At 30.8% G+C, this 21,468-nt stretch overlaps 6 protein-coding genes across 11 annotated transcripts; 3 read left to right on the top strand and 3 right to left on the bottom strand.

Moving 5' to 3' along the window:
* The first annotated feature begins 45 nt into the window (after positions 1–45).
* Positions 46–2,789, top strand: LOC105258455 (solute carrier family 35 member G1). 2 transcript variants are annotated; one of them, XM_011269711.3, is made up of 4 exons: positions 46–255; positions 421–663; positions 889–974; positions 1,744–2,789. In XM_011269711.3, exon 4 carries the CDS (start codon positions 1,746–1,748, stop codon positions 2,787–2,789), a length of 1,044 nt encoding a protein of 347 aa, XP_011268013.1. In that variant the 5' UTR covers positions 46–255; positions 421–663; positions 889–974; positions 1,744–1,745. The 2 variants fall into 2 exon arrangements, with proteins under 2 accessions (XP_011268013.1, XP_011268014.1); XM_011269712.3 differs by having other exon boundaries at positions 421–673.
* Positions 2,790–4,297: 1,508 nt separating this feature from the next.
* LOC109610525 (enhancer of rudimentary homolog) lies at positions 4,298–5,912 on the bottom strand. The gene is made up of 3 exons (XM_025412861.1): positions 5,696–5,912; positions 4,919–5,006; positions 4,298–4,568 (listed from the first exon to the last, which is right to left on the bottom strand). Exons 1-3 carry the CDS (start codon positions 5,696–5,698, stop codon positions 4,348–4,350), a joined length of 312 nt encoding a protein of 103 aa, XP_025268646.1. The 5' UTR covers positions 5,699–5,912; the 3' UTR covers positions 4,298–4,347.
* A 235-nt stretch (positions 5,913–6,147) lies between these two features.
* Positions 6,148–7,781, top strand: LOC105258454 (protein CutA homolog). Of its 2 annotated transcripts, XM_011269710.3 has the most exons (7): positions 6,148–6,311; positions 6,754–6,886; positions 6,978–7,037; positions 7,148–7,193; positions 7,264–7,313; positions 7,379–7,421; positions 7,561–7,781. In XM_011269710.3, exons 1-7 carry the CDS (start codon positions 6,293–6,295, stop codon positions 7,648–7,650), a joined length of 441 nt encoding a protein of 146 aa, XP_011268012.1. In that variant the 5' UTR covers positions 6,148–6,292; the 3' UTR covers positions 7,651–7,781. The 2 variants fall into 2 exon arrangements, with proteins under 2 accessions (XP_011268012.1, XP_011268011.1); XM_011269709.2 differs by lacking the exon at positions 6,148–6,311 and having other exon boundaries at positions 6,614–6,886.
* Positions 7,782–8,030: 249 nt separating this feature from the next.
* LOC105258453 (E3 ubiquitin-protein ligase UHRF1) lies at positions 8,031–11,349 on the bottom strand. The gene is made up of 8 exons (XM_011269708.3): positions 11,136–11,349; positions 10,236–10,816; positions 9,791–10,145; positions 9,507–9,692; positions 9,258–9,414; positions 8,967–9,165; positions 8,480–8,902; positions 8,031–8,405 (listed from the first exon to the last, which is right to left on the bottom strand). Exons 1-8 carry the CDS (start codon positions 11,217–11,219, stop codon positions 8,186–8,188), a joined length of 2,205 nt encoding a protein of 734 aa, XP_011268010.1. The 5' UTR covers positions 11,220–11,349; the 3' UTR covers positions 8,031–8,185.
* Positions 11,350–12,150: 801 nt separating this feature from the next.
* LOC105258452 (CTD small phosphatase-like protein 2) lies at positions 12,151–16,013 on the top strand. 3 transcript variants are annotated; one of them, XM_011269704.3, is made up of 8 exons: positions 12,151–12,493; positions 13,470–13,701; positions 13,912–14,052; positions 14,123–14,372; positions 14,456–15,042; positions 15,151–15,507; positions 15,626–15,721; positions 15,807–16,013. In XM_011269704.3, exons 2-8 carry the CDS (start codon positions 13,492–13,494, stop codon positions 15,870–15,872), a joined length of 1,707 nt encoding a protein of 568 aa, XP_011268006.1. In that variant the 5' UTR covers positions 12,151–12,493; positions 13,470–13,491; the 3' UTR covers positions 15,873–16,013. The 3 variants fall into 3 exon arrangements, with proteins under 3 accessions (XP_011268006.1, XP_011268008.1, XP_011268007.1); XM_011269706.3 differs by lacking the exon at positions 12,151–12,493 and adding an exon at positions 12,578–12,680; XM_011269705.3 differs by lacking the exon at positions 12,151–12,493 and adding an exon at positions 13,260–13,368.
* A 1,484-nt stretch (positions 16,014–17,497) lies between these two features.
* LOC105258456 (metaxin-2) lies at positions 17,498–19,891 on the bottom strand. Of its 2 annotated transcripts, none has more exons than XM_020029759.2 (4): positions 19,634–19,891; positions 18,774–19,353; positions 18,172–18,312; positions 17,498–17,780 (listed from the first exon to the last, which is right to left on the bottom strand). In XM_020029759.2, the coding sequence occupies exons 1-4, from the start codon at positions 19,692–19,694 to the stop codon at positions 17,720–17,722; spliced, it is 843 nt and encodes a 280-aa protein (XP_019885318.1). In that variant the 5' UTR covers positions 19,695–19,891; the 3' UTR covers positions 17,498–17,719. The 2 variants fall into 2 exon arrangements, with proteins under 2 accessions (XP_019885318.1, XP_019885319.1); XM_020029760.2 differs by lacking the exon at positions 19,634–19,891 and adding an exon at positions 19,529–19,602.
* Positions 19,892–21,468: the final 1,577 nt, after the last annotated feature.

Here is a 21,468-nt window from a genome sequence, read left to right as displayed (position 1 = left end):
CTCTTATTGGATATCAGGTATAATACGTCAAAAATCAGATGCAATATGAATTTGAATGGGTAGATTTTCACTTGACATTTATGTGAACATCACGTGAAATCACGACAAAAAATGGCGAATTGGTATTTTTATTTTTAATCAAGTGATACCTTTTTTTGGAAAATGAGCATCGACCGTCAAGTGAAATTCTATCTAAATATTATAAAAATTTGTGAAACATTTGTGAAACCAATATGTGCTACCAAGAAATTGACAGTACGTTTAAATAAAATTGGATTCACGTTAAATAATTCATAAATAAATATGTAAATATGATAGAAATCTGTAATAAATATTTGATCCACTCAAATCCAATCTATATAAATTTTCAGATAATTGTCAAATTTTTTTTATTGTTTAATAAAAATTTTCTCTAAATAGTAGATATCGATAATGGAACTATATCGACATGATATCGATAATAGATAACATATCGACATTTTTACGTTTAAATGAGGGCGTTTTCATATTGGAATTTTCGGCTGTCACTTCGGGACAAGAGTTTCACGAGAAAACGCCGGCGTGGCTGCTCTCAGACTTCTCTAGACTTTTCTTCGATATATGCTATATCAAATGATAGAATTTTCTATCGAAAGGAATTGTCGGACCCTTGGTACTAACTGTGTAAGTGCATGTATGTGCGATTAATTTAGAAAATAAAAATAGAAAAGTAAATATATAAAACACTATCATTTTCGTCAATAGTCTATATCTACAGACTTAACGAAATAATCGTTAAATGCATCTGACAGCTAAATATAAGACTGAGAAATATAGAATTATATTGCATATAATATTGTACTAGAAAAAATATACCGTGAGATTGTTAATTCTCGCTCTTCCATTCAGGCTATGATTCTGTGATATATTACTGGTCATGTAATTTCACGGTTATTTATACATGATGTACGTTTAATGAATTGCAAGTACTATAGGTAAGTGACAATAAAATTCTCTGCATGTGATTAACATTGACATTGCTCAAACTTGGGATATAAATAATACTATTAATTATTAGGTATTTTAAATTCAACTATCTTAAAAACAAGGTTTTGTATAGAAATTCTATTCTTTTGTGTATATATATAGTCATTTTTAATTTATAATTGTTTTTATCATTAATAATGGACAACGTTATGTAAAAAAAAAATTAATTACTTAGTACTAATTATATACTTAATACTAATTAAATACTTAGTACTAATTAGATACTTTACTGTCTGAAAATTTTAATTTTATCTTTCATTATAATTGAAATGACATCAGAAATTAATCCAAGAGAAATCATGTGAATTTTTTCTTTTATATTATATAAAATATTAAAATATTTTATATTTCATTAATTTACATTTAATAAATAGTAATAAATTAGTAAAATATCCCGAAAAAATATCTTTTTTTTTTTATTTATTAAATACACTTAATACACATACAATCAATACATATAATAGTCAAGTCAATGCATATAAAATTACTGCATAAGTAATTTGATATCAAAATTTTATATAATTTTAAATAAGCATAATTCCATTAAAAATTATCTAAAAAATTTTATTTTTATTCTCAAGAGTGAAGTCTCTATTTTAAAAAGTAGTAAATAAGTTTAAAAAGTAGTAAATTTGTTAAATTTTGGATTTATTCTTGTGTATTTAATAAATAATTGTACATTTATTGCACATTTACATGGTTTATCTTTTTTTGCAGATATGTCAGAGCACGTGGAATTGCAGCATTTAGTTGACATTGATGTGGAGAGTAACGCAACAAATCACAAAAAAAAATTCTCTTTATTATGCAAATCATGCCCTTATCTGGGTCTAGTATTAGCGACATTCTCATCTTTGTTCTTCTCATTATGTAGCGTCATCGTTAAGAGTTTGGTAGAGATAAATCCTACCGAAATGGCTATCTTCAGATTTTTGGGGGTATTGTTACCAGCTATACCAATTGTGATTTATAAAGGTGATCACCCTTTCCCAAAGGGACGTAGGCTAATACTTATTCTAAGAAGTTTTATTGGTACAACAGGACTCATGTTAAGTTTTTACGCGTTTAGACATATGCCATTGGCCGATGCTTCTGTTGTTGTATTTTCTGTTCCTGTATTTGTAGCGATATTCGCACGGATATTTTTGAAAGAACCCTGTGGGTTATTCAATGTTGTTACTGTATGTCTGACATTGATTGGTGTGATATTAATAACACGACCATCGCTAATTTTTGGCAATACCATAGAATCTCTCTCAGATGGCAGTATTAAACCAGGACATGCGGATTTGTGGGGTGCTGTGGCTGCTTTCTCAGCCACTTTATTCGGTGCAAACGTATACGTTTTATTACGCGCATTAAAAGGTATTCATTTCTCTGTTATAATGACAAATTTCGGTACATTTGCTTTAATACAGACTACATTTATATCATGGATTATTGGTGCATTATGCTTACCACGTTGTGGTACGGATAGACTTTTGGTTGTTGCACTCGCACTATTTAGTTTTGCAGGTCAAATCTTACTGACTTTAGCTCTTCAGATAGAACAGGCTGGTCCAGTGGCCATAGCAAGATCCACAGATATTGTTTTTGCATTTTTCTGGCAGGTACTATTTTTCAATGAGATACCAAATCGATATTCCGTAGGAGGCGCTATATTAGTCACAAGTTCAGTTTTGTTAACAGGATTGAGAAAATGGGCTCTCTCTTTACCAGAAACATCTAATATTAAAAAATCTCTTGGAATTTTAATGATGTAAATAATAATTATTTTATTTAATGATAAAATAAATACTTAAAGTATATTATATATTATATACAAAAATTAATATATTAATTTATTTATATCAATTTATTTATTTTAATATATTAATTTATTTATATAAAATGTATGTGTATGTATGTGTGTGTGTGTGTGTAATATAAATATGTATATATTTTAAATTAGTATGCATAATATTTTCATTTCTATTTATGATTACATGAAGATGTAACACAGTAAGAAAGTAACAAAAAATCAAGAGAAGAATTAGGAAAAAGAATCCATATGAAAATATATCTTTTTATATATTGCAAAATTCCTCTGTTCTGATTTATATCTCTTTATAAACAATTTTTTTTCTCTTCTGCTATGTATTTACAATGTAATCACATGTGATAATGAATAAAATAAAAAACGAATAAAAGAAAATATGACATTTTTATTTTGTATATTAGAATAATAGCAAAAATTGGAAAAAAAATTTCAGAAACTCGATTTGGATAGTTCAAAGTTGAAAAATTCTATATTCTGTATGTATTTGAATGAAAAGATTATGAATATATAAACTGATTATGAATACATTTTGATATAGCTATAGATACATGTGTAAGAAATACGTCTTCTTCAAGTATTTTCGCTCTAATACAGAATTTTATGGAATTTCAAAGTTCCTAATTATTCGCTGAGATTAGCTTTATTCAAAGTACATACCACGTAGAGATTTATTAAATACTAAAAGAAATTCAAATTTATTCTTTAATGGATTTTTTATTGATATTTCGTAAATAAAAATTTTTAAATCTTAGAAATTCTTTCAACTGACACGAAAATACATTTAGCAAGATGTTCCTCTTGAAATCAAATAATTTTAATTAAGCTTTTTATTTTTTGAATGGATAAAATTATTTCAGACATATTCTATTGATTAATGGAACACCTATATTGGCTGATTTAAAATCTAATAGGAAAATAATCATATATACATACACGAGCATGCACAAACATGCATGTACAAACTTGACAATTCACATTACAATAAGATTCATTATACTTTTTTTTTATAAATTCAATATTATTTATAAAACCAAACTATATATTTATGGAATATATTTCAGGAAATTTTTAAGATGTAATATAAAGACTTTATACTTATAGTACATTTTGAATTGGCATTAAAATATAAATTCAATCATCTTTTTTCTTCAGATATTTTCTAATTATTGGTATTAATGAAAATAAAAATTAGTAGTAATTCTTTTACAACAAATCTCTTCTTTTTGTCTTTCTTTACAGATAATACATGTCGATATATCAATTTATATATATATATATTGTGTGTATTAGAATTTCATTAATGTCATTAATATTAATTGCAAAATAGTGTATTATATGTTTCTAAAGGAGAAAATACATAATTATTGTATCAAAGTAATAAAATATTGTAAATTATGGACTTCATTATAACAAATAATGATATAGAATATATTTAAAGTTTTTTTAAGGTATTTTTAAAGTTATTTTATATATAAAAACATATATCTATTTTTATACACTGCTTACTCGCTATGACCTGCAGCTCTACGCAATAATACATATATTTTCTCCTTAATCCAATCCTTATTATATGGAGCATAAGTATTTGTTGATTTTTGATAAACAAGACATGATAAATCTGTTAGCTGGTCAACGAAATCAAATAATTGACTGATATCATAGGTAATAGTTGGAGTATTCGGGTTTCGCCTCTTTAAATGTTCTTCATAAATTTTACATACACCTGCAATACAAAAGTAAAAAATGATTAGTTAATATAAATTTATAATTATGGATATGAAAATATTTTAAAAATATGCAAACATATTGATAATAATTCAATCATGGACATATAATGTATTAAAAATTAATTTCATTTTCTTATAACATTTCTTATAAAATATATAAATTAGTTTACTTAAAATTGATTGATTTTATAATTTATAATTTGTAAAAGTCTATGTTATAGAAAAACAATTAATATCTTTTATCGCTAATATAAATTGTATTATATTTTATAAATTATATTTAAAAAAATATATATATTATATATATATAAATGTAACATTATTATAAATTAAGATACGATATTACCTTCCATGCATTCATTAACGCTTTCATAATCAGAATATGTTCTCGTTTCAGGCCTGTGACCAGGCTGTACCAGTAATATTGTATGAGACTAAAATCAAATTATATAAAATATAATTTTAAATATAAATTAAATTTAAATTAATAAGTATTATTGATTGAGTCAAACATAAATGTGTGAAATAATCTAATATGTATATATATACATATGTATATGAATATGTATGCCATTTTATATTTTTATAAAAATTATAAATAGAAGAAATATATTGTAATTTCATAATATTGTATAATACAAAAATATTTGTATTAAAATTCCACTAAATGACAATCAATTTTGAAACATACACAACATAATTTTCTCAAATTTTGTAAATCAATTTGTAAATCAATATAATCAGCCATACAAAGCATTCTTAAACATAAACAAAATTCACTATAATAAATTTCTCATTTTGTTAGAAATTTATTGTATTTATATCTCTTAATAGCAAATCATTGTCGCTATAATCACCTTAAACATAAAAATTTTGTGAACAATTTCAAATTATGTTCTATATTAGATTGTTATTCTTCTTTTTAGCTAAAAGGCTTCGTTAGACTGTTATTTTACTTGTTTACAAGATTAATGTATAATACAGATGGACGAGTAAATTAATCATACGTACAATTATTCGGCAAATTGATAGAAAAATAAAATAAAGTTACATATAAGAGCAAAATAAAACGGAAAAATTATGGAATGAGATTTCATCCAAGTAACTCAACACAATCGCTTACCATTTTTTTGTTTACGTGCTAACAAATTAGAGTGATGAAAAGAAGCCACAATTTGGATGTTTTCTTTTGAAGCGACAGATGAAAGAGAAATCAGAGTATAAACAAGTCTACCGGAAACAAATATGAGTAAATTATTATAATTGTCGATCACAATTATCACTCTTTAGACTCTTCGATAGCATGTTCATCGGATTGGTAGTATTATATATAAAAAAAGGAAAATCTGCCCTCTAAAGAATGTTTTCGAACTAAATGGCGAAAAATCATTAAGGCTGATATTCATAGTCCATTCTTATACATAAAACCTAGTTTACATCCGATCATTTGATACTCGTATCAAATTGTATATTTGAGCTGATCAACCAATGCTAGAGCTAAACCAATTTATTAATTATTTATTATTTGTACTGAGCAAGAACGAGAGAAAGAAATATTATATATCATAAGGAATGTTTATCCTTGTTGCGATTTTCTGATTGGCTAACGCAGGAAACTCATTTCGGATAAACTCTTTTCCAAAAACATTCTTCAAAAAAAGTATTTTGAGATAATATTAGACAAAAGAAGCAAGGAATTTCTTTATCCTTAAACAATTCGATGCTATTCTATCCTACGAGTAATATTTTCAAATATTTTTATTATTTATTAAAGTCTCTATGTGATATCTCGAACTTTGATTTTACTGGTTGTTGTCGATATATATTACCCAAAAATGGTCTATTTTCATATGAATCTTGTAAATCCTGGGAAATAATGCAAATACAAATAATTACAATATTTTTTTATAAACGAATTTAAATATAAACTTGCAATAGCAAACAAAATTGCGTTTGCATATTTTTCATCAAGCTACTTGATCTACATGCGATATATATATTCTTTGCATATAATATATATATATATTTATATTCTTTTATATTGTCAATATATTATTGATCATCCAGCGGTCAAATCTCATTTCTTGTCGACTCGAAATTTATAATTAATAATAAACATATAACCGGCGTTCCGCGACAAACCGTTGCAAATGCTAGTCTTAACACGATCCTTTCTCGTAGGAGCGTTGATGCTTTTCTGCATAACAAGAAGTATTTGTGCCCAAGTTTACCGGAACATGTCGAGTCTCGCCGGGGTACATTCTGTGGCATATGTCACGGTACCGAATCATACAGTTGCGAAGAAAATAGCACGGTATATATAATGATAGATTAACATTTACAAATGTACTTATTTGTTTTACTTTGTGATCAAACATATTTAATGTTCATTGTTTTTCACAAAGTGGCCTGGTCGAAAATAAACTCGCTGCCTGTGTCAACATCATTCCGCAACTTACTTCCATGTAAGTTTCTCCTATGCAAAGAGTATATTTTTCATTTGAAAATTAATGATAAATTCCTGGATATTTTTCAAAAAACATTGTTGATTAAATAATAAATATATTGCTCTTAGATATGAATGGGAGGGAAAAATACAAGAGGACCCTGAACTTTTATTAGTAAGAAATTCACTAAACTTTATAAATGAAATAAAAATATCTCAATACTGATTAATTATTTAAATTACAGATGATAAAAACTAGAACAGAGAAAATAGATGCTCTAACAAAATATGTAAAGTAAGTCAACTAATATACACTACAAAAATATATATATATCAAATTTTAATTCAATTTTTTTACAGAGATAATCATCCATATACAGTTTGCGAAGTAATTTCTTTGCCTGTAAGTTAATCATTGTGTGTGTGTGTTTTATTTTAAAAACTATTTTAGATATATAATGTCATTTTTAATATCCAAAATAAATACAATAACATCACCGCAAATACATAAAATATATTAAAATTACATGTTTATTCTGCAGATACAAAATGGAAATGATGATTATTTGAAATGGATCAGTGAAGTAGTACCATCGCTTGATAAAAATATCCAGGAAAAAGAAGATACATAAATTTGACACAGAAAATTTCACTACTGTGTCTATCTTTTCTCCTCTAAGATTATTCTATTAATAAATAAATAACAATCCACATTTTGATTTAAATGTAATAATCTAGACAATACATAGAATGTATATGAAAAGTCTTTGAAAACGCAATTTTCTTTGCTCTAGAATACTGATCATTAAATATGCTACGTTATATTGATCAGTCAATCAAAATGTCGTATATGTATATATATGAACATATACTCAAACAATATTTATCAGTTATAATAAAATATAAAAATTTAACTTTCAAATTACATTAGAATAAGGCATATCAATTTTCCTATATGTGAATAATTTTGTAACATGAACAAAAAAGTATTATTTATTCTTTCTTATTTTTATAAAATATTTACTATGTTGATATGCAAATATCCATTATTGAAGTTCTTGCTTCAAGAAATTTTAATTTGTGCTACAAAAAGCTATATCATAATCATATTTATACATGATACCATTATAAAATTTAAAATGAAAGATTATTATACAAAAAAATTTACTATTTCCCGTTTTCATAACCGGGATAAATCAATAATAATGCCGATGCCAATGATTGGTTGATCTCCATTTTATAAGTTTTACCTAAATCATATCGACATGAGGGGCAGGAATACACCTCGGAGGAAAAGCTTCGTTTTAAACACTTTAAGCAAATATTGTGTGCACAGGGAGTTGTTACAGGTTTATAAACTATTTCAAGGCAACAAGCGCATGTAAATCTGCAAAATCAAAAATCGATTATCAAGAAATTGTACAAAAAAACTTGTAATATTTTTTATAAAGAATATTATACCTTTCTGAAATATATTGCAAAAAGATAGTTTTTCCATCAGGTAATACTGTAGTGCATTCAGCCCATAATTTTGCATTTAGTTTGTCACTTTCTATGAAATTCTTCAATTCATCCTCCAAATTATAGATCTCCCTCTTAAGCTTTTTTTTAGGCGGACTCCTATTTCTCTTTAAAACCATAGTATCTTTTTCATCACTGAGAGTGAGTCGTTTCTTACCATTTGTTACACTATTTTTCTTCATCGCTTCGAGATATCCGTCGGGATATATCGGCTTCAAATCGAGTAAAGCGATTCTCGCCTTGCCTTCTTTAGTCCAAGGTGCAGGAGAAGGATCATCCCTTCTTAATACATATCTCCAAACACGAAAACCACTTTTACCTGTGTCTGGATAATATTTGACTACTTTGTATATACCGTCGTATCTGTAGCAAATATTGTTAAAAAAAATCATATATATACTTTATATTTATTATTCAGGATACATACCTATTACCTTCCTGTGGTGCATATTTACTATATTTCGCTAATTTAAAATTGCGTACAACTCGAACTGGTATCCCTCCTCTCCAATTCTCGGCCGTTGCTCCATCTTTCGCGTTTAACTTAGCATTACAATTTATTGCCAATGCCTTATTCATTCTGGTTAATGTCTGGTCACTACTTTGTTCAGCGGTTCTTTTGTTACCTATAAAATGTTGATAAAATGTATTGTAGAAAAATTTTGTGATTAAATACAAGCAATGTTCTTTTATCATTCATAAATTGACAAATGGTAACCTGATAAATCTCTGCCACCCGAGCCAGTGTATAGAAATTCATCACCGTTGTCAATGTCGTCTTCATAACCGCCCGATAAAACAATAGAATACGCGCAATCTGTTTCTCGTCCATGAATGCCAGCTATATGTGGCCTGTGTACTCCCACTTCTGAGACCTGTATATTTTTTTTCACATTATTCAACTAAATTATTGAACTAAATTTATCAATAAATTATTATGGGAAGAAAATTCGAAACCTTTATTTACCTGAACTCTAAATATCCAACACATGCCAACTTCTATGCCTGGAATCGGGCCACGATGATTTGAAGGAACAAGACTGCATATCTTTGTTCTACCAACACAAGCCATTCCTTTCCCCCAATCTCTCCTTGGTTCCTTATTATCTTGGCTAACAGATTTTTTCTTTGATTCTTTCAGTTTATCTCCAGCCTAATAGATAAATAATAGCAATCATGAAATGATAATGGATAAATAATAGCAATGATGAAACAATAACAAAGATATATCATCAATAAATTTAGACATACCTTAACAATTTCGTTTTCATCATTTTTGCATTCAGGACAATACCAATAATCATCGTCTGGAATTGTCGTAAGCGGTGGATTCAGACATCCCAAATGATACGCATAATTACATTCGTCACAAAGTAAAAGATTATGTTCATCTTGCTTGCCAGCGCACACTTTACAACCACATTCTTGACATTTTTTACGTGGATTGTCCATACAAGCTGTGCAGTTAGCAGCGACACGTCTGCGCTTGCCATTACTAATCATAAATCTTTCATCTTCCGCAGTTCTTTCTGTCAATAACTTAACTGTTTCTATAGCATATATTTCTCCTTTAGGATTAACCTTTTGAATTTCAAGTTGATGATCGCTGATTAAAAAAAAAACAATACAGTTAAGTTTAATTATAATTCTTAATAATTAATATAATGCAAAAAATAGAATGAAAATAAATACATACTGGCCCATGTGCAATATTCCAGTTAGTTCTTGCAATTTTCGTTTTTTATCTATTTTGGAAATTGTAAAATCGTACCATAATCCAATTTCTTTAGGCTCATCTACATTATAATTGATCATTACTTTTTGACCAATAGATAATTTATCAAATGGTACAAGATGTCTAGCGCGTGGCCGTATACATGTTTCAGGTACATTAAAAGGGAAAGCTTTGTCATCAAACTCCCACAGTACATTATAAACTATTTGCTCTTCCTTTTGGAAAATTTTTTGTACAATGGCTTCAAACCAGGCACCATGTATTTGATCAAGGCAGTCTATGGCATCTCCAACTTTATAATACAAGCTTTCTACTTCCACCAATTCCTCTTCTTTCCTTTCACTTATCTTCCTCTCCTTTTTTACATTACTAGAGGTAGCTTTGTTCTGTGTATCATCTACCTTTATCTTTATCAAAAGCTGTATGACGTCATTCAAATTAACATTATAATCATAGAGCTTATAACCATTTTCCAATTGCTTGCCACGAAAAAACAACCTCTGCATGTCTGTCTCAATGTGCAATTCTTTTTCAACTTCACGCTGAAAATTCAGAATATCAGTAAATATTCTATTATGCTGTTAAATATGCCTAGTGATTAAGTCAATATTTGTATTAATGCAAGATACAAATGTATTCGATGGTTGAGCTGCTCAACATGTACGAGATTCATTATCATCTAATTATGACTAATATGAATAAATATTAATTAACAAAAAAATATTTAATACACATGTTCATTGAGTAGAAGCTATTCAACGTTCATAAAGCCATGTATTCATTCGTAAAATGTAACATCTGGCGATGAATACCTCTCTGCTACAAAATTATTTCGCACGGCAATAATCATCAGTGACATACCTTTAAATCTTCTACCATAGTGAGCTTGGAGATCATTATAATCGTCTCCTTTTTCCCATCCATTGACCTCACTTTGACGTACATGTTGCCGTTGATGATGCACACTTCGCTTACGTACGTTGCCGTTGATGATTTACACTTTGCTTATGTACGTTACCGTATCACGATCCCGACCCTTCCGAATACAACAGCCTTTTGGCGGGAAATGTTTCTGATTTCCGAGAAGCAATGACCGTTCTCATGCTTGATAAAACAAACGTTACGCATGCGCAATAACGCAAATGGGTCTGTTCTTTTTAGCTGCTAGTGTAGAATTTATCTCAACTTTAGCTTAGGTTTGTTCTTTTTAATTGAACTAGTGCTGCACTAGGACTGCACTAGAATTAACGAGAAAATTTTGCCAGTACAAGAGCACAATGAGGAATAAAAAGAACAGTTTAGTGCAGTACTAACATGGCACATCAAAATATGAGAAACATAAATGTTCCATAAATAACAGAATTATCCGATAAAGAAAGACTTACTTGTAATGAAATTTATTTTATTACAAATTTGTAGGAAAATTAATGTTAAGTTTATTGATTATAATTAAAAATGTATTTTAAATTTTATTTTTTTAATTTTTCTATGAATTAATAATTTTATTTTCATTTTATTTATAATTTGATTTTTTGAATTTTTCTACGAATTAATCATTGTTTTTATCTATATTCTTTATATCAATATTATTTACATGACTATTTTTTTCGCAATTAATGCGTTGTTAATTAAAGGTTAAACTGCTGTATGTGTTTAAATCACGGCCTTAGATTCGTCTTGTTAAAAAAAATTCTCCTTTCTCGCCTTTCAACATATTATAGAATTGATTATGAAACTGCTCGCTTGCGCAATAATATTCTCGAATCTGCCAAGAGTGTTTCGAGGGCGGGAAATCGAAGTTAAAATTCGTAGCGGTTCGTAGCGGAAACGGTAGATGGCGGATAGCTGGTCGAGCGACCGGAAACCCCAGGTGTCGAAACAACAATCGAATATCCCGCGGGATATCGTTCGAGAGGGAAAAGGAAAATCCGCCGCTCGTCGTCCCGCCCGTCGTCCCGGGGGAATAAACGGCGGGCGACGTTCGCGGATCGCGCGCGCGAGTTGCCGCGGTCGAGGCGGCGCCGCGGGTGTCGCGCTTGAGGCCGCGAGTGCCGCGGCGGTGACGCCGTCGCCATGTTTGTTATAGTTTTCGGAGGGATGATAAGCGTACGCGACGGCGTCGAGATTTGAATGAGACGCGTGTGAGCCCGGTTGCCGTGTTGCACGTCCGTTGGTGCCGGCGTGCGAGCGCGCCGGCCGTCGCCGACTCGCGGAGCATGGTAAGCAGCCGTGGGTGCCGTTAACGACCCGGCCCGCCAGGCCGGCCCCGTCGCCCCCCGCCCTCGCCGCGCTCGGCCGGCGGCCGATTTTCGCGCGGATTTTCGGCCGTCCCGTTCGGGGCCTACGACGCCGCCAGCGACGTCGCGCGACCCCCCCGAGGCTCGCTCGCCCTCTCGAGCGGAAAAGGTAAAGGGCCGGCTCGGGTCCCTCGTCGACGCGCCGCGTCGAGCGTCGCGACGCCGACCGGCGCGAGAGATCTCCCGGCGAAATCGTCGTAACGCGATATGCACGGGCATTGCGCCGCATGTAAATCGATATATGGCTCGCTCGCGAGTGTGCGCGTGTGCACGTTCAAACGTCGGCCGCCATGTGTGCGTGCGGTCGCGCGCGCGCCCGCCCAAGCACTCACACAAGCGCGTCTCTCCGGAACGCCCCTTTTTATCAAACGATCGAACTTCTTTCCCGCGCAATCTTGCCCGGCGCGAGACGTCGATAGCGCGCGCCGATGTCCTCCGAGAGATCCTGTCCGTTTGAAATTCGCAGCTTGTGAATAAGAGTTGTTTTAACTCGATTTTTTGCGTTCTTCTATTTTTCTTTCTTCGCGCATATATGTATATATTTTTTTTTCTTCCGTATCGCGGTACTTGCTTCGAATATTTCGATTATTCCTGTATACGCGTTATACGTTTTTCATAAATATTATTTTTTTGTATAATTTTGTATAATTTTATAATTGGAAAAATATATGTGTGGCAATAAAAGCTTTAGAAATTTGAACAATTTTTGTAAATTTTATTTTGAGACAGCGTAAAGACTCTTCCTATCAATTTTCCCAAAATAATTTACAATATTATTGAGCCTAAACAGTTTTTAAGTATGTATTCATTTATATCAGTTTTTAAAACAAATTGTAAAAGATTCAGTTATTAATTTAAAAAGTGTCAATCTACAATTTATATTACGCTATCATTTCAGGATACTTAACAACGCTATTGAAATGTGGCTAAGAAGCGAACGAATTAGTAGAAGATTGCGCGGCCGTTTAAGTTTAAGCGGTGTAACGGCATCAAAGGCAACCAGTCATCGAACGCAAGTTGGTACAGCGCGCAAAGTACCGCATATTGGGAACAGCAGTCGAGTGATAACATCGAGTAGATGCAGCAGATTAAGTCAATGGCGACGTAGGACATCCAGTTTTCTAAAAGAAGTGAGTTTATGAGAATTAGCACATTCTTTTTATATCATATTCCACTAGAATATATTTTGCGCAATATTATAGTTGCATATTTATTATATAAATATGATCTTTGCAGATCATTTATACTTTATCTTTTATTGAAACGAAAGATGTATATAATTGGCAATTGCTAATTAAATAAATGCAGAGAAGATATTTAAAAATTACTGACCTTTGTAGGCTTGTAAAGAAAATGTTTTACATTTTGCCAAATCCACACCTATTAGACGAGAAAGAGGACCTCGTAGAAGAAAATGTATAAAACGGTCGATGGTTACGTCAACTCCCTTGCACCGTGCTCCACCAATAGATGCAGTCATTGTAAGTTGTCGCGATTACTCTTTGATGTAAAAATCAATTATTATATCTGAAATTAATACATACTTTGTAGCCTGCTAAAAACGTATCACCGTCTAAAGTTTCGGAAGAATCTAAGGAAAATTGGAATGGAGGATCCACTTTACCTCTTTGCTCGTCAGTAACGAATACGGACTCTCGTAGTTCAATGATACCGCCGGTACATGATTTGAAATCTTCCATATCCAGTGTATCTTCATTGACCTGTCTAATGCCTCCGGTATCCTTAGGATCGCATTCAGATCTCACATGTTTGCTAGATGATGAAGGAAGCAAAAACAACGGTATTTTTCGATGTCATGTATATAGTCAAAGTAATATTGAATTAATACGGTATTAATATATTCTTCTCTTCCTTTTTTTACAGATACTACGCTACCGTCGTCATTACACTACTCTTCTTTATACGCACAGGCCGATACGTCCACAGAATATTATAGTTTGATGCATTCGACTTCAATATATAACGTCCGTACAACCACGTACAACATACCTGACAAATACTTTCCAAACGGAGGAAAGTGCTCGCTTATCGGTAACAATGAAAACCGCAGTGATCTCTCAAAAGATCAATATGCTATTGAAACAGACTCAACAAAACATGAAACAACTGCTGGATATCCCAGTACAAAATACAATGTACCAGCAAGTATGTACAATATAAATCCTCATCATCCATCTGATACAAACGGCAATCTTAGTGACAAATATGATTCCGAGGACGTCGACAGTCGTTATCACGAGGTTGAATACATGGAGGTGGGTAGCGAAGAGATAGTAGAGTCTTGCGATGTAGAGAACATGGTTACTCAAGTTCAAGAAGACTGGGAGCCGTTCGATCCTTATGTCTTCATTAAGCACTTGCCACCGCTCACGCCAGCAATGAGAGCAAGATGTCCGGCTCTGCCGCTCAAAACACGAAGCAGTCCGGAATTTAGCCTAGTGTTAGACTTGGTAAGCTTGAGGTCGAGATTATATCTATATATATTTGCAATATATGGTGGTAAACAGCTGTAATTACTTTTCGGTTTTCTTTCTTTTTTTCGTTTTGTTCTTTTGCAGGATGAGACATTGGTCCATTGCAGCTTACAAGAACTATCCGACGCGGCGTTTCGCTTCCCAGTAGTTTTTCAGGATGTAACATATACGGTATTTGTAAGAACGCGACCGTATTTTCGCGAATTTCTCGAACACGTCTCGTCACTCTACGAGGTGATTCTGTTCACGGCAAGCAAACGAGTATACGCCAACAAGCTGATGAATCTGCTGGATCCAACGCGAAAATTGATCAAGTATCGTCTGTTCAGGGAACACTGCGTCTGTGTTAACGGAAACTATATAAAAGATTTGTCCATCTTAGGCAGGGATCTATCTAAAACTGTAATTATCGACAACAGTCCACAAGCATTTGGGTATCAGGTAAAATAATTTGTATAAATAATACATATGACATGATACACTTATATCATGACATATGATACACTTTAGAAATATCCTTTAGAATATGCATTTAAAAACACTAGTGTGTATTTTACAGCTAGAGAATGGCATACCTATAGAAAGTTGGTTTGCTGATCGTTCGGATAACGAATTAATGAAGTTATTACCATTTTTGGAAAATCTAGTAAACTGGGTAAGTTTTTGCACAATGCCGAACCTAATTTTATGATAAAGTATAAATAGTTAGGCAATTGGTTTTTTTCTATTTCTTGTCGCAGGGAGGCGATGTAAGGCCGCGCATTAGAGAACAGTTTCGACTATTCAGCTTTCTACCACCGGATTAATTTAACTAGTGCACAAAATTCAACACTGTCTGAGATACTTCTCTAGCCAATAAAGAAAAAAGAAGATACAAAAAATATCTTAAAGATATATTAAATAGATAAATAATAGTTATTCTCCGCGATGCATAAAGCGTAAGCCGCTATAATATAATAGTTTACAATGTTTCACAAATGGAAATGCCTGTTGGTATATAGAAATGGAATTTAATAAGTCTAGATTTTTGGAATTATTGTTTCATGATTCATTGTCTGAAAGGAAGTATCTGTAAACGAAAATGTTGCGTACATATGTGCGATTTTGTTAGTTTATTCATTTAGACTTATAGATAAACAAATCAAATCATGTCTAATGAACATTAGTGAGCATAATATGTTATTGTATATAATTTTTATCAATACTTCCAAATGAGAATCAAGTCTCTCCATGACGTGATTATACAACTTATGTATATAAGATTCGTATCTTACGTACAATATACAATATACAATTGTTTCACAATTTACTCTTGTATTGCAATAATTGAAAGTAATATCTATATGAGAGTGCTAATTTTACTTTTTTTTATTTTTTTAACCAGTATCGGTGAAATGTATGATCTCAATTTATTTATTTATCTATCTGAAACATCACTGATTTGAAAATTCTTTAATATATTCGCGTTATCACGATTATTTGATTTGATTGTGAATTACAATTGTTTATTATCACAATTTTTAAATCTAGGTCTAGATTGCAATTTATATATAAATGTTAATATTATTATAATAATATAAATTATTATAATAATATAAACACATCAATAATTATATAATTATATGCATGATATAATTATATAATTATACGCAATTATATGTGGTACATGATAAACCTGTGTATAATTCATAATGTAAGAAACATAGAATTCAGTATCAAAAACAAAAAAAAAAGAATTAGCAGCAATTATCGTGTAAGTGGCGTCGCAAAAATCTTACGCCTTGTAGTGTGTTTATCATAGTTTAAGATTATACTCATTATGCACATACAATATTAATAATAAATAATAACAAATTGTTATTCGTGAATGCAATTGGATTATGTATAGCTAATTTCCCAGAAAACGTTCTTTTTTTTTCTCTTACATCACAATTGTGGATTATTTTTATTTTGCGTGTTACATATATATATATATATATATATATATATATATATATATATATATATATATATAAATTATCCCTATGTTTGTTATGAAAATAAATTAACGAGAGATAAACAATGATCTTGTGGTATGAATAGACAGATCATTTGATTCGCGTTTCAACGGTATAGTAACTGAAACGCTGGAGACAAGAAACACACTGAACATTATAAATATTAAGTTTAATATTTATAAAAAATATATTAAATTTTACATGCAGCTATTATCCACATCAATAATTATTATCTTTCCCGAATCTGCATGCGACAGATATAAAAATTGAGAATGATATACATTGACTAGAAAATTGTTTTTTTCCTACTTTGCTATAACATCGAGACGACATATTTTAATTTAATAGCGCGCTTAACAATTACACTATTTTAATATTTTTAATTATTAATATAAATATTAATTATATTTTAATAAAATAATTATGAAAAAATATTCATTGTCAGTATTCAAAATCATTGATGTGATATATAATTATCAATATTTTACGAAAAACGAGATTTTATACCTAATATATATATATGATAGCTTCCGAAATTGTGCTTCAATATGTTTCGGGACATTTATTGCCTGACATTAGGCTATGTTTGAATTTAAAGAAAGATCGCCATTTTCTTTTAATTCATTTATCCTTGGTATGGATGTTGGATCATTGGCTTAATTCTTGAACTCCAGCGTTTCATTAGTCTGACTGTCTATAGCTTGAGGAGAAAAAAGGCTGAAAAATGTTATGTGCAATATTATGCATTTAAAAGAAATCCATAAGTATTGGAATGATCAACTTTAATATATATATATCATATTTATAATAACAACGAGCTAACATTAAAGTATATACTACATGCTTCGATTTAACAATACTCGCACTTCAGATATATCCATCTTGCAGTGAAAGAAAAAGAAGAAAAATTCGATTCCTAATCAGCCTTTATCGACGAACAATTAATTATTGAATATTACATAGATTTTCCTTTATATGGTCATCCTTGGCCACGTCCGTCGCAAAGCACAGGAACCTCAATTTACGATGAATGTAATCGGTGTACCGCAACTCGATGTATCTGAAGTCCGAGTAGGATTCTATCTAATCCTCCGAACGCTTGAAATACCTATTCTCGATGCGTTTACACAGATTCACGAGCTTTGGATGATTCCGCACAATCATAGCCAATTTGTTGTTTGGCGTTAACGGCGTTGTGATTATTGTAAATATATGACCAAAGACCAAGGCATCCAATTCATTAGGCTTGCTAGATAAAATCATGCATCAAATGTCATAATCAATATATTTAAAGAAACATGTATTTATTAAAGTTATATATATACGTATAGTAAGTTATATATACGTATAAATCAATTCATCGATAATGTAAAGGAGTGTTCGGAAAGAGAAGGAAGTGATTCAGGCTGTGATTGAAAGCCATCCCACAGAGTATCCTTGGAAGGTGATTCAATTATCTCAAACTCTTCAACAACTTTGTTTTGTACTTTAGAGTTAAAGTAGCAATGTTTAATTCTAAACATGTGTTCGATAAGCTTGGGAAACTGACGAATCGTGGTGACGATCTCTTGGTTTGAAGGAAAGGATGATGTGAGAGCGTGAACGTGACCATATATCAGAGCATCGATTTCGGTGGGACTTGAAGGAAAAAATCAGGCAAATGATTCACAGAAGCAAAAAAACAATGACGATAGTAGAAAAGTAACTTACTCTTTTCCAAAGAAAAACTCTTCGTCTGCTAGTCTCTCAGAGAGCGCTATACAACACTTTCTTACATCATCGTACACTTCATCTAGACTCTTGTTATACCAGCCGAGTACATTAAGTTTTTTTATAACTTCTCGTCTCTTTTGCCAGTTTAGATAATGATTAAGCGGCCAAGGATACACGCTCCCGTGTCTCGTTTTTGTAACTGCGTTCAAAATTGCCGTATCCACCCAACAGATGTACAATTCCGCGTTTACAAATACATTGTTTACAAGAGACAGATACGCTCTCATATCCACTTTGGCGGCAGAGTCCAAGTGATCGGACAGACTTACTCCTTTACTCGCTATGTGGGTCACTATACCATCAAACTCGGATATCAACTTTGTACCGCATTTGATAAATGGTACACGACCCGATGGCGACATAAATTCTGCATTCTTCCTTGGTTCTATTTGAAAATTAAGCTGACACATCTTGAGAAAGGCCTGCACCGCCAAGCAGTTTGCATTGTCAGGAAGCAGAATTTGCTCCACTTCGTAAGGTTGATATAGAGTGATCGGTTGAGGCCATGGCTCTTGAGCTGCGGCACAAAGTAAGATGTTATTACAGTGATATACAAGATTCATCTTCAATGTAACAGTTACATAATCGACATGCAAAGATTAATATATGTCATAACGAATTAAGAAATGACGGATAAAATGTGAAAACTCTTTTTATTATCATTCAAAGTGGCGTTATACATGTGAACTTACACATCGCGCGCAAAATCTTGTTTACAGAAATGTAAGGTTAGATTAGGCGAAAACTTATCGAAATGATACGGAAACTCTGATAATGCAATTTCAAAGAAACGTTACCTTCCAGCTCTACCGCGATCGAGTCGCTCAATAATACGTGAGGCATGTCAATGACAATCATACACGCGAGGACGCGTCTTTTTTCGCCCCGCTATTTCGAGATTTGCGACTGATTGCTCGCGTTGTAAGTTGTAAAAGCGCCACGAGCCCAATAGCGAATCGTCGAACCGCGTCGTACAACGATTTTTATCAAGCAAGCAGACATTACAATTCGCGCAAAATAATTCGAGTCGAGTGAATAAAATTCAATCGAAATTCAGTCAACTTTCAATCTCTCTCAAATCTTATAGTACAAAAGTTAATCCCAATTTATAATTTTTTTATCCAGTTTTTAATAGAGAAATTCTCGCGTCTTCTTATTCCGATTAATCGATACAAAATTGACGTAAATTGCTCTCGCAGATTTTCCAAACTATTTTTACTTTTAAAAAAATTCAAATATTTCTTAAATATTAATTTTTTTATATGAATATAAATACATCTCACTTTGTGAATCAAGAGATTGCTCCGCGCAAACGTTTCCAGTTTCTCTCGCATCGAGCTGAGATTTATCCTGAATCAATAATAAACATAATGTTTCATATATCTTTATCACTATTAATATTCTTTAAATTAAGTGCGCGTATAAATATTCGCTGTTAACTTTTGAGGACTTTGCACTCGATAAAAAAGTGCGAAGGATGCACGCTTGTAATGACACATCATTTTTCTCGTCAATATCCTGAAATGTATTCTGATAGGCGTGCATATTTCTCGTTAGAAAAGAAATTTGTTCGACACTTTTTCTTCACATTAATATAAAACTTACAATTTTTATCGAAATTTATATCTAATCTTGTTTGATATAATATGCCAGATATATATAAGTCAAAACATTTTCATTACTACTTGATTCATTAATAACATAATATATTGACGTAGTAATCAATAGAATGTCCATTTAATTTATTCGAATGTTTTTTAACATGAGATTTTATAAAAGATTATAACAAAAAATATTTCCGAATAACATTAATTCAAATATATACAGGGTGCCCGAAAAATCGCTCGCAGTACTTCGACAAGTGATTCGGGATCCAAAAAGAAGCTATAAACATAAATTCGAAAATAAGTCGTTGCCGAGTTATAGTCACTTTTATGTAAAAAAAAAACGTAATTTATAAGCTGTATTCCGAGTTTACTGCCAGTACTGAAAATCTATAATATATGTGACCTAAATTATTACTAGATTTTTAGTACTGGCAGTAAATTCGGTACACGGCCATAATCTATTTGTCATCTTTCTTTTTTAAATTTAAATTTAAAAATTTAAATTTAAATTTTAAATTTAAATTTTTAAATTTAAATTTTTAAATTTTTAAATTTAAATTTTTAAATTTAAATTTAAATTTAAATTAAACGTTTAAATTTAAATTTAAAATTTTTAAATTTAAATTTTTAAATTTAAATTTTTAAATTTAAATTTTTAAATTTAAATTTAAATTTAAATTAAAACTTTTAAATTTAAATTTAACATTTTTAAATTTAAATTTTTAAATTTAAATTTTTAAATTTTTAAATTTAAATTTTTAAATTTTTAAATTTAAATTAAACTTTTAAATTTAAATTTTTAAATTTAAATTTAAATTTAAATTAAACTTTTAAATTTAAAAATTTATTAATTTTTAAATTTATAAATTTATTAACAATTATTATTTATTATTTAATTTTTTTATCGCATTTCATTTAAAAAAAATTGTACGTATACTCTTCGGTTCATATATAATCTGGAATAACGGTTGCACGTCGCAAGAGTTACGGATTCTATCTCTTTTTTTTCTATCGCCGGACGATGT

Source organism: Camponotus floridanus, unplaced genomic scaffold, assembly GCF_003227725.1.
Source record: "Camponotus floridanus strain SB8 unplaced genomic scaffold, Cflo_v7.5 scaffold58, whole genome shotgun sequence".
NCBI lineage: Eukaryota > Metazoa > Arthropoda > Insecta > Hymenoptera > Formicidae > Camponotus > Camponotus floridanus.
The sequence above is the reverse complement of the archived record's forward strand: the minus strand, read 5'-3'. Positions and strand labels throughout refer to the sequence as shown.

What these genes read in the sequence shown, in the direction of transcription:
- LOC109610525 (XM_025412861.1), bottom strand. An exon ending in CGTTAATGAATGCATGGAAG is followed by an intron (nt 4,569 to 4,918) that starts GTAATATCGTAT and finishes TTTGTATTGCAG; the next exon opens with GTGTATGTAAAATTTATGAA.
- LOC105258454 (XM_011269709.2), top strand. Translation starts at nt 6,723, where the DNA reads ATGCTAGTCTTAACACGATCCTTTCTCGTAGGAGCGTTGATGCTTTTC. An exon ending in GTTGCGAAGAAAATAGCACG is followed by an intron (nt 6,887 to 6,977) that starts GTATATATAATG and finishes TTTTTCACAAAG; the next exon opens with TGGCCTGGTCGAAAATAAAC. An exon ending in GCTCTAACAAAATATGTAAA is followed by an intron (nt 7,314 to 7,378) that starts GTAAGTCAACTA and finishes ATTTTTTTACAG; the next exon opens with AGATAATCATCCATATACAG.
- LOC105258456 (XM_020029759.2), bottom strand. Translation starts at nt 19,694, where the DNA reads ATGATTGTCATTGACATGCCTCACGTATTATTGAGCGACTCGATCGCG. An exon ending in GATCGCGGTAGAGCTGGAAG is followed by an intron (nt 19,354 to 19,633) that starts GTAACGTTTCTT and finishes TTTGTGCCGCAG; the next exon opens with CTCAAGAGCCATGGCCTCAA. An exon ending in GAGTTTTTCTTTGGAAAAGA is followed by an intron (nt 18,313 to 18,773) that starts GTAAGTTACTTT and finishes GATTTTATCTAG; the next exon opens with CAAGCCTAATGAATTGGATG.
- LOC105258453 (XM_011269708.3), bottom strand. Translation starts at nt 11,219, where the DNA reads ATGTACGTCAAAGTGAGGTCAATGGATGGGAAAAAGGAGACGATTATA. An exon ending in GGAATATTGCACATGGGCCA is followed by an intron (nt 10,146 to 10,235) that starts GTATGTATTTAT and finishes TTTTTTAATCAG; the next exon opens with CGATCATCAACTTGAAATTC. An exon ending in TTGCAATATATTTCAGAAAG is followed by an intron (nt 8,406 to 8,479) that starts GTATAATATTCT and finishes TTGATTTTGCAG; the next exon opens with ATTTACATGCGCTTGTTGCC.
- LOC105258452 (XM_011269704.3), top strand. Translation starts at nt 13,492, where the DNA reads ATGTGGCTAAGAAGCGAACGAATTAGTAGAAGATTGCGCGGCCGTTTA. An exon ending in TGAAGGAAGCAAAAACAACG is followed by an intron (nt 14,373 to 14,455) that starts GTATTTTTCGAT and finishes CTTTTTTTACAG; the next exon opens with ATACTACGCTACCGTCGTCA. An exon ending in CACAAGCATTTGGGTATCAG is followed by an intron (nt 15,508 to 15,625) that starts GTAAAATAATTT and finishes TGTATTTTACAG; the next exon opens with CTAGAGAATGGCATACCTAT.
- LOC105258455 (XM_011269711.3), top strand. Translation starts at nt 1,746, where the DNA reads ATGTCAGAGCACGTGGAATTGCAGCATTTAGTTGACATTGATGTGGAG.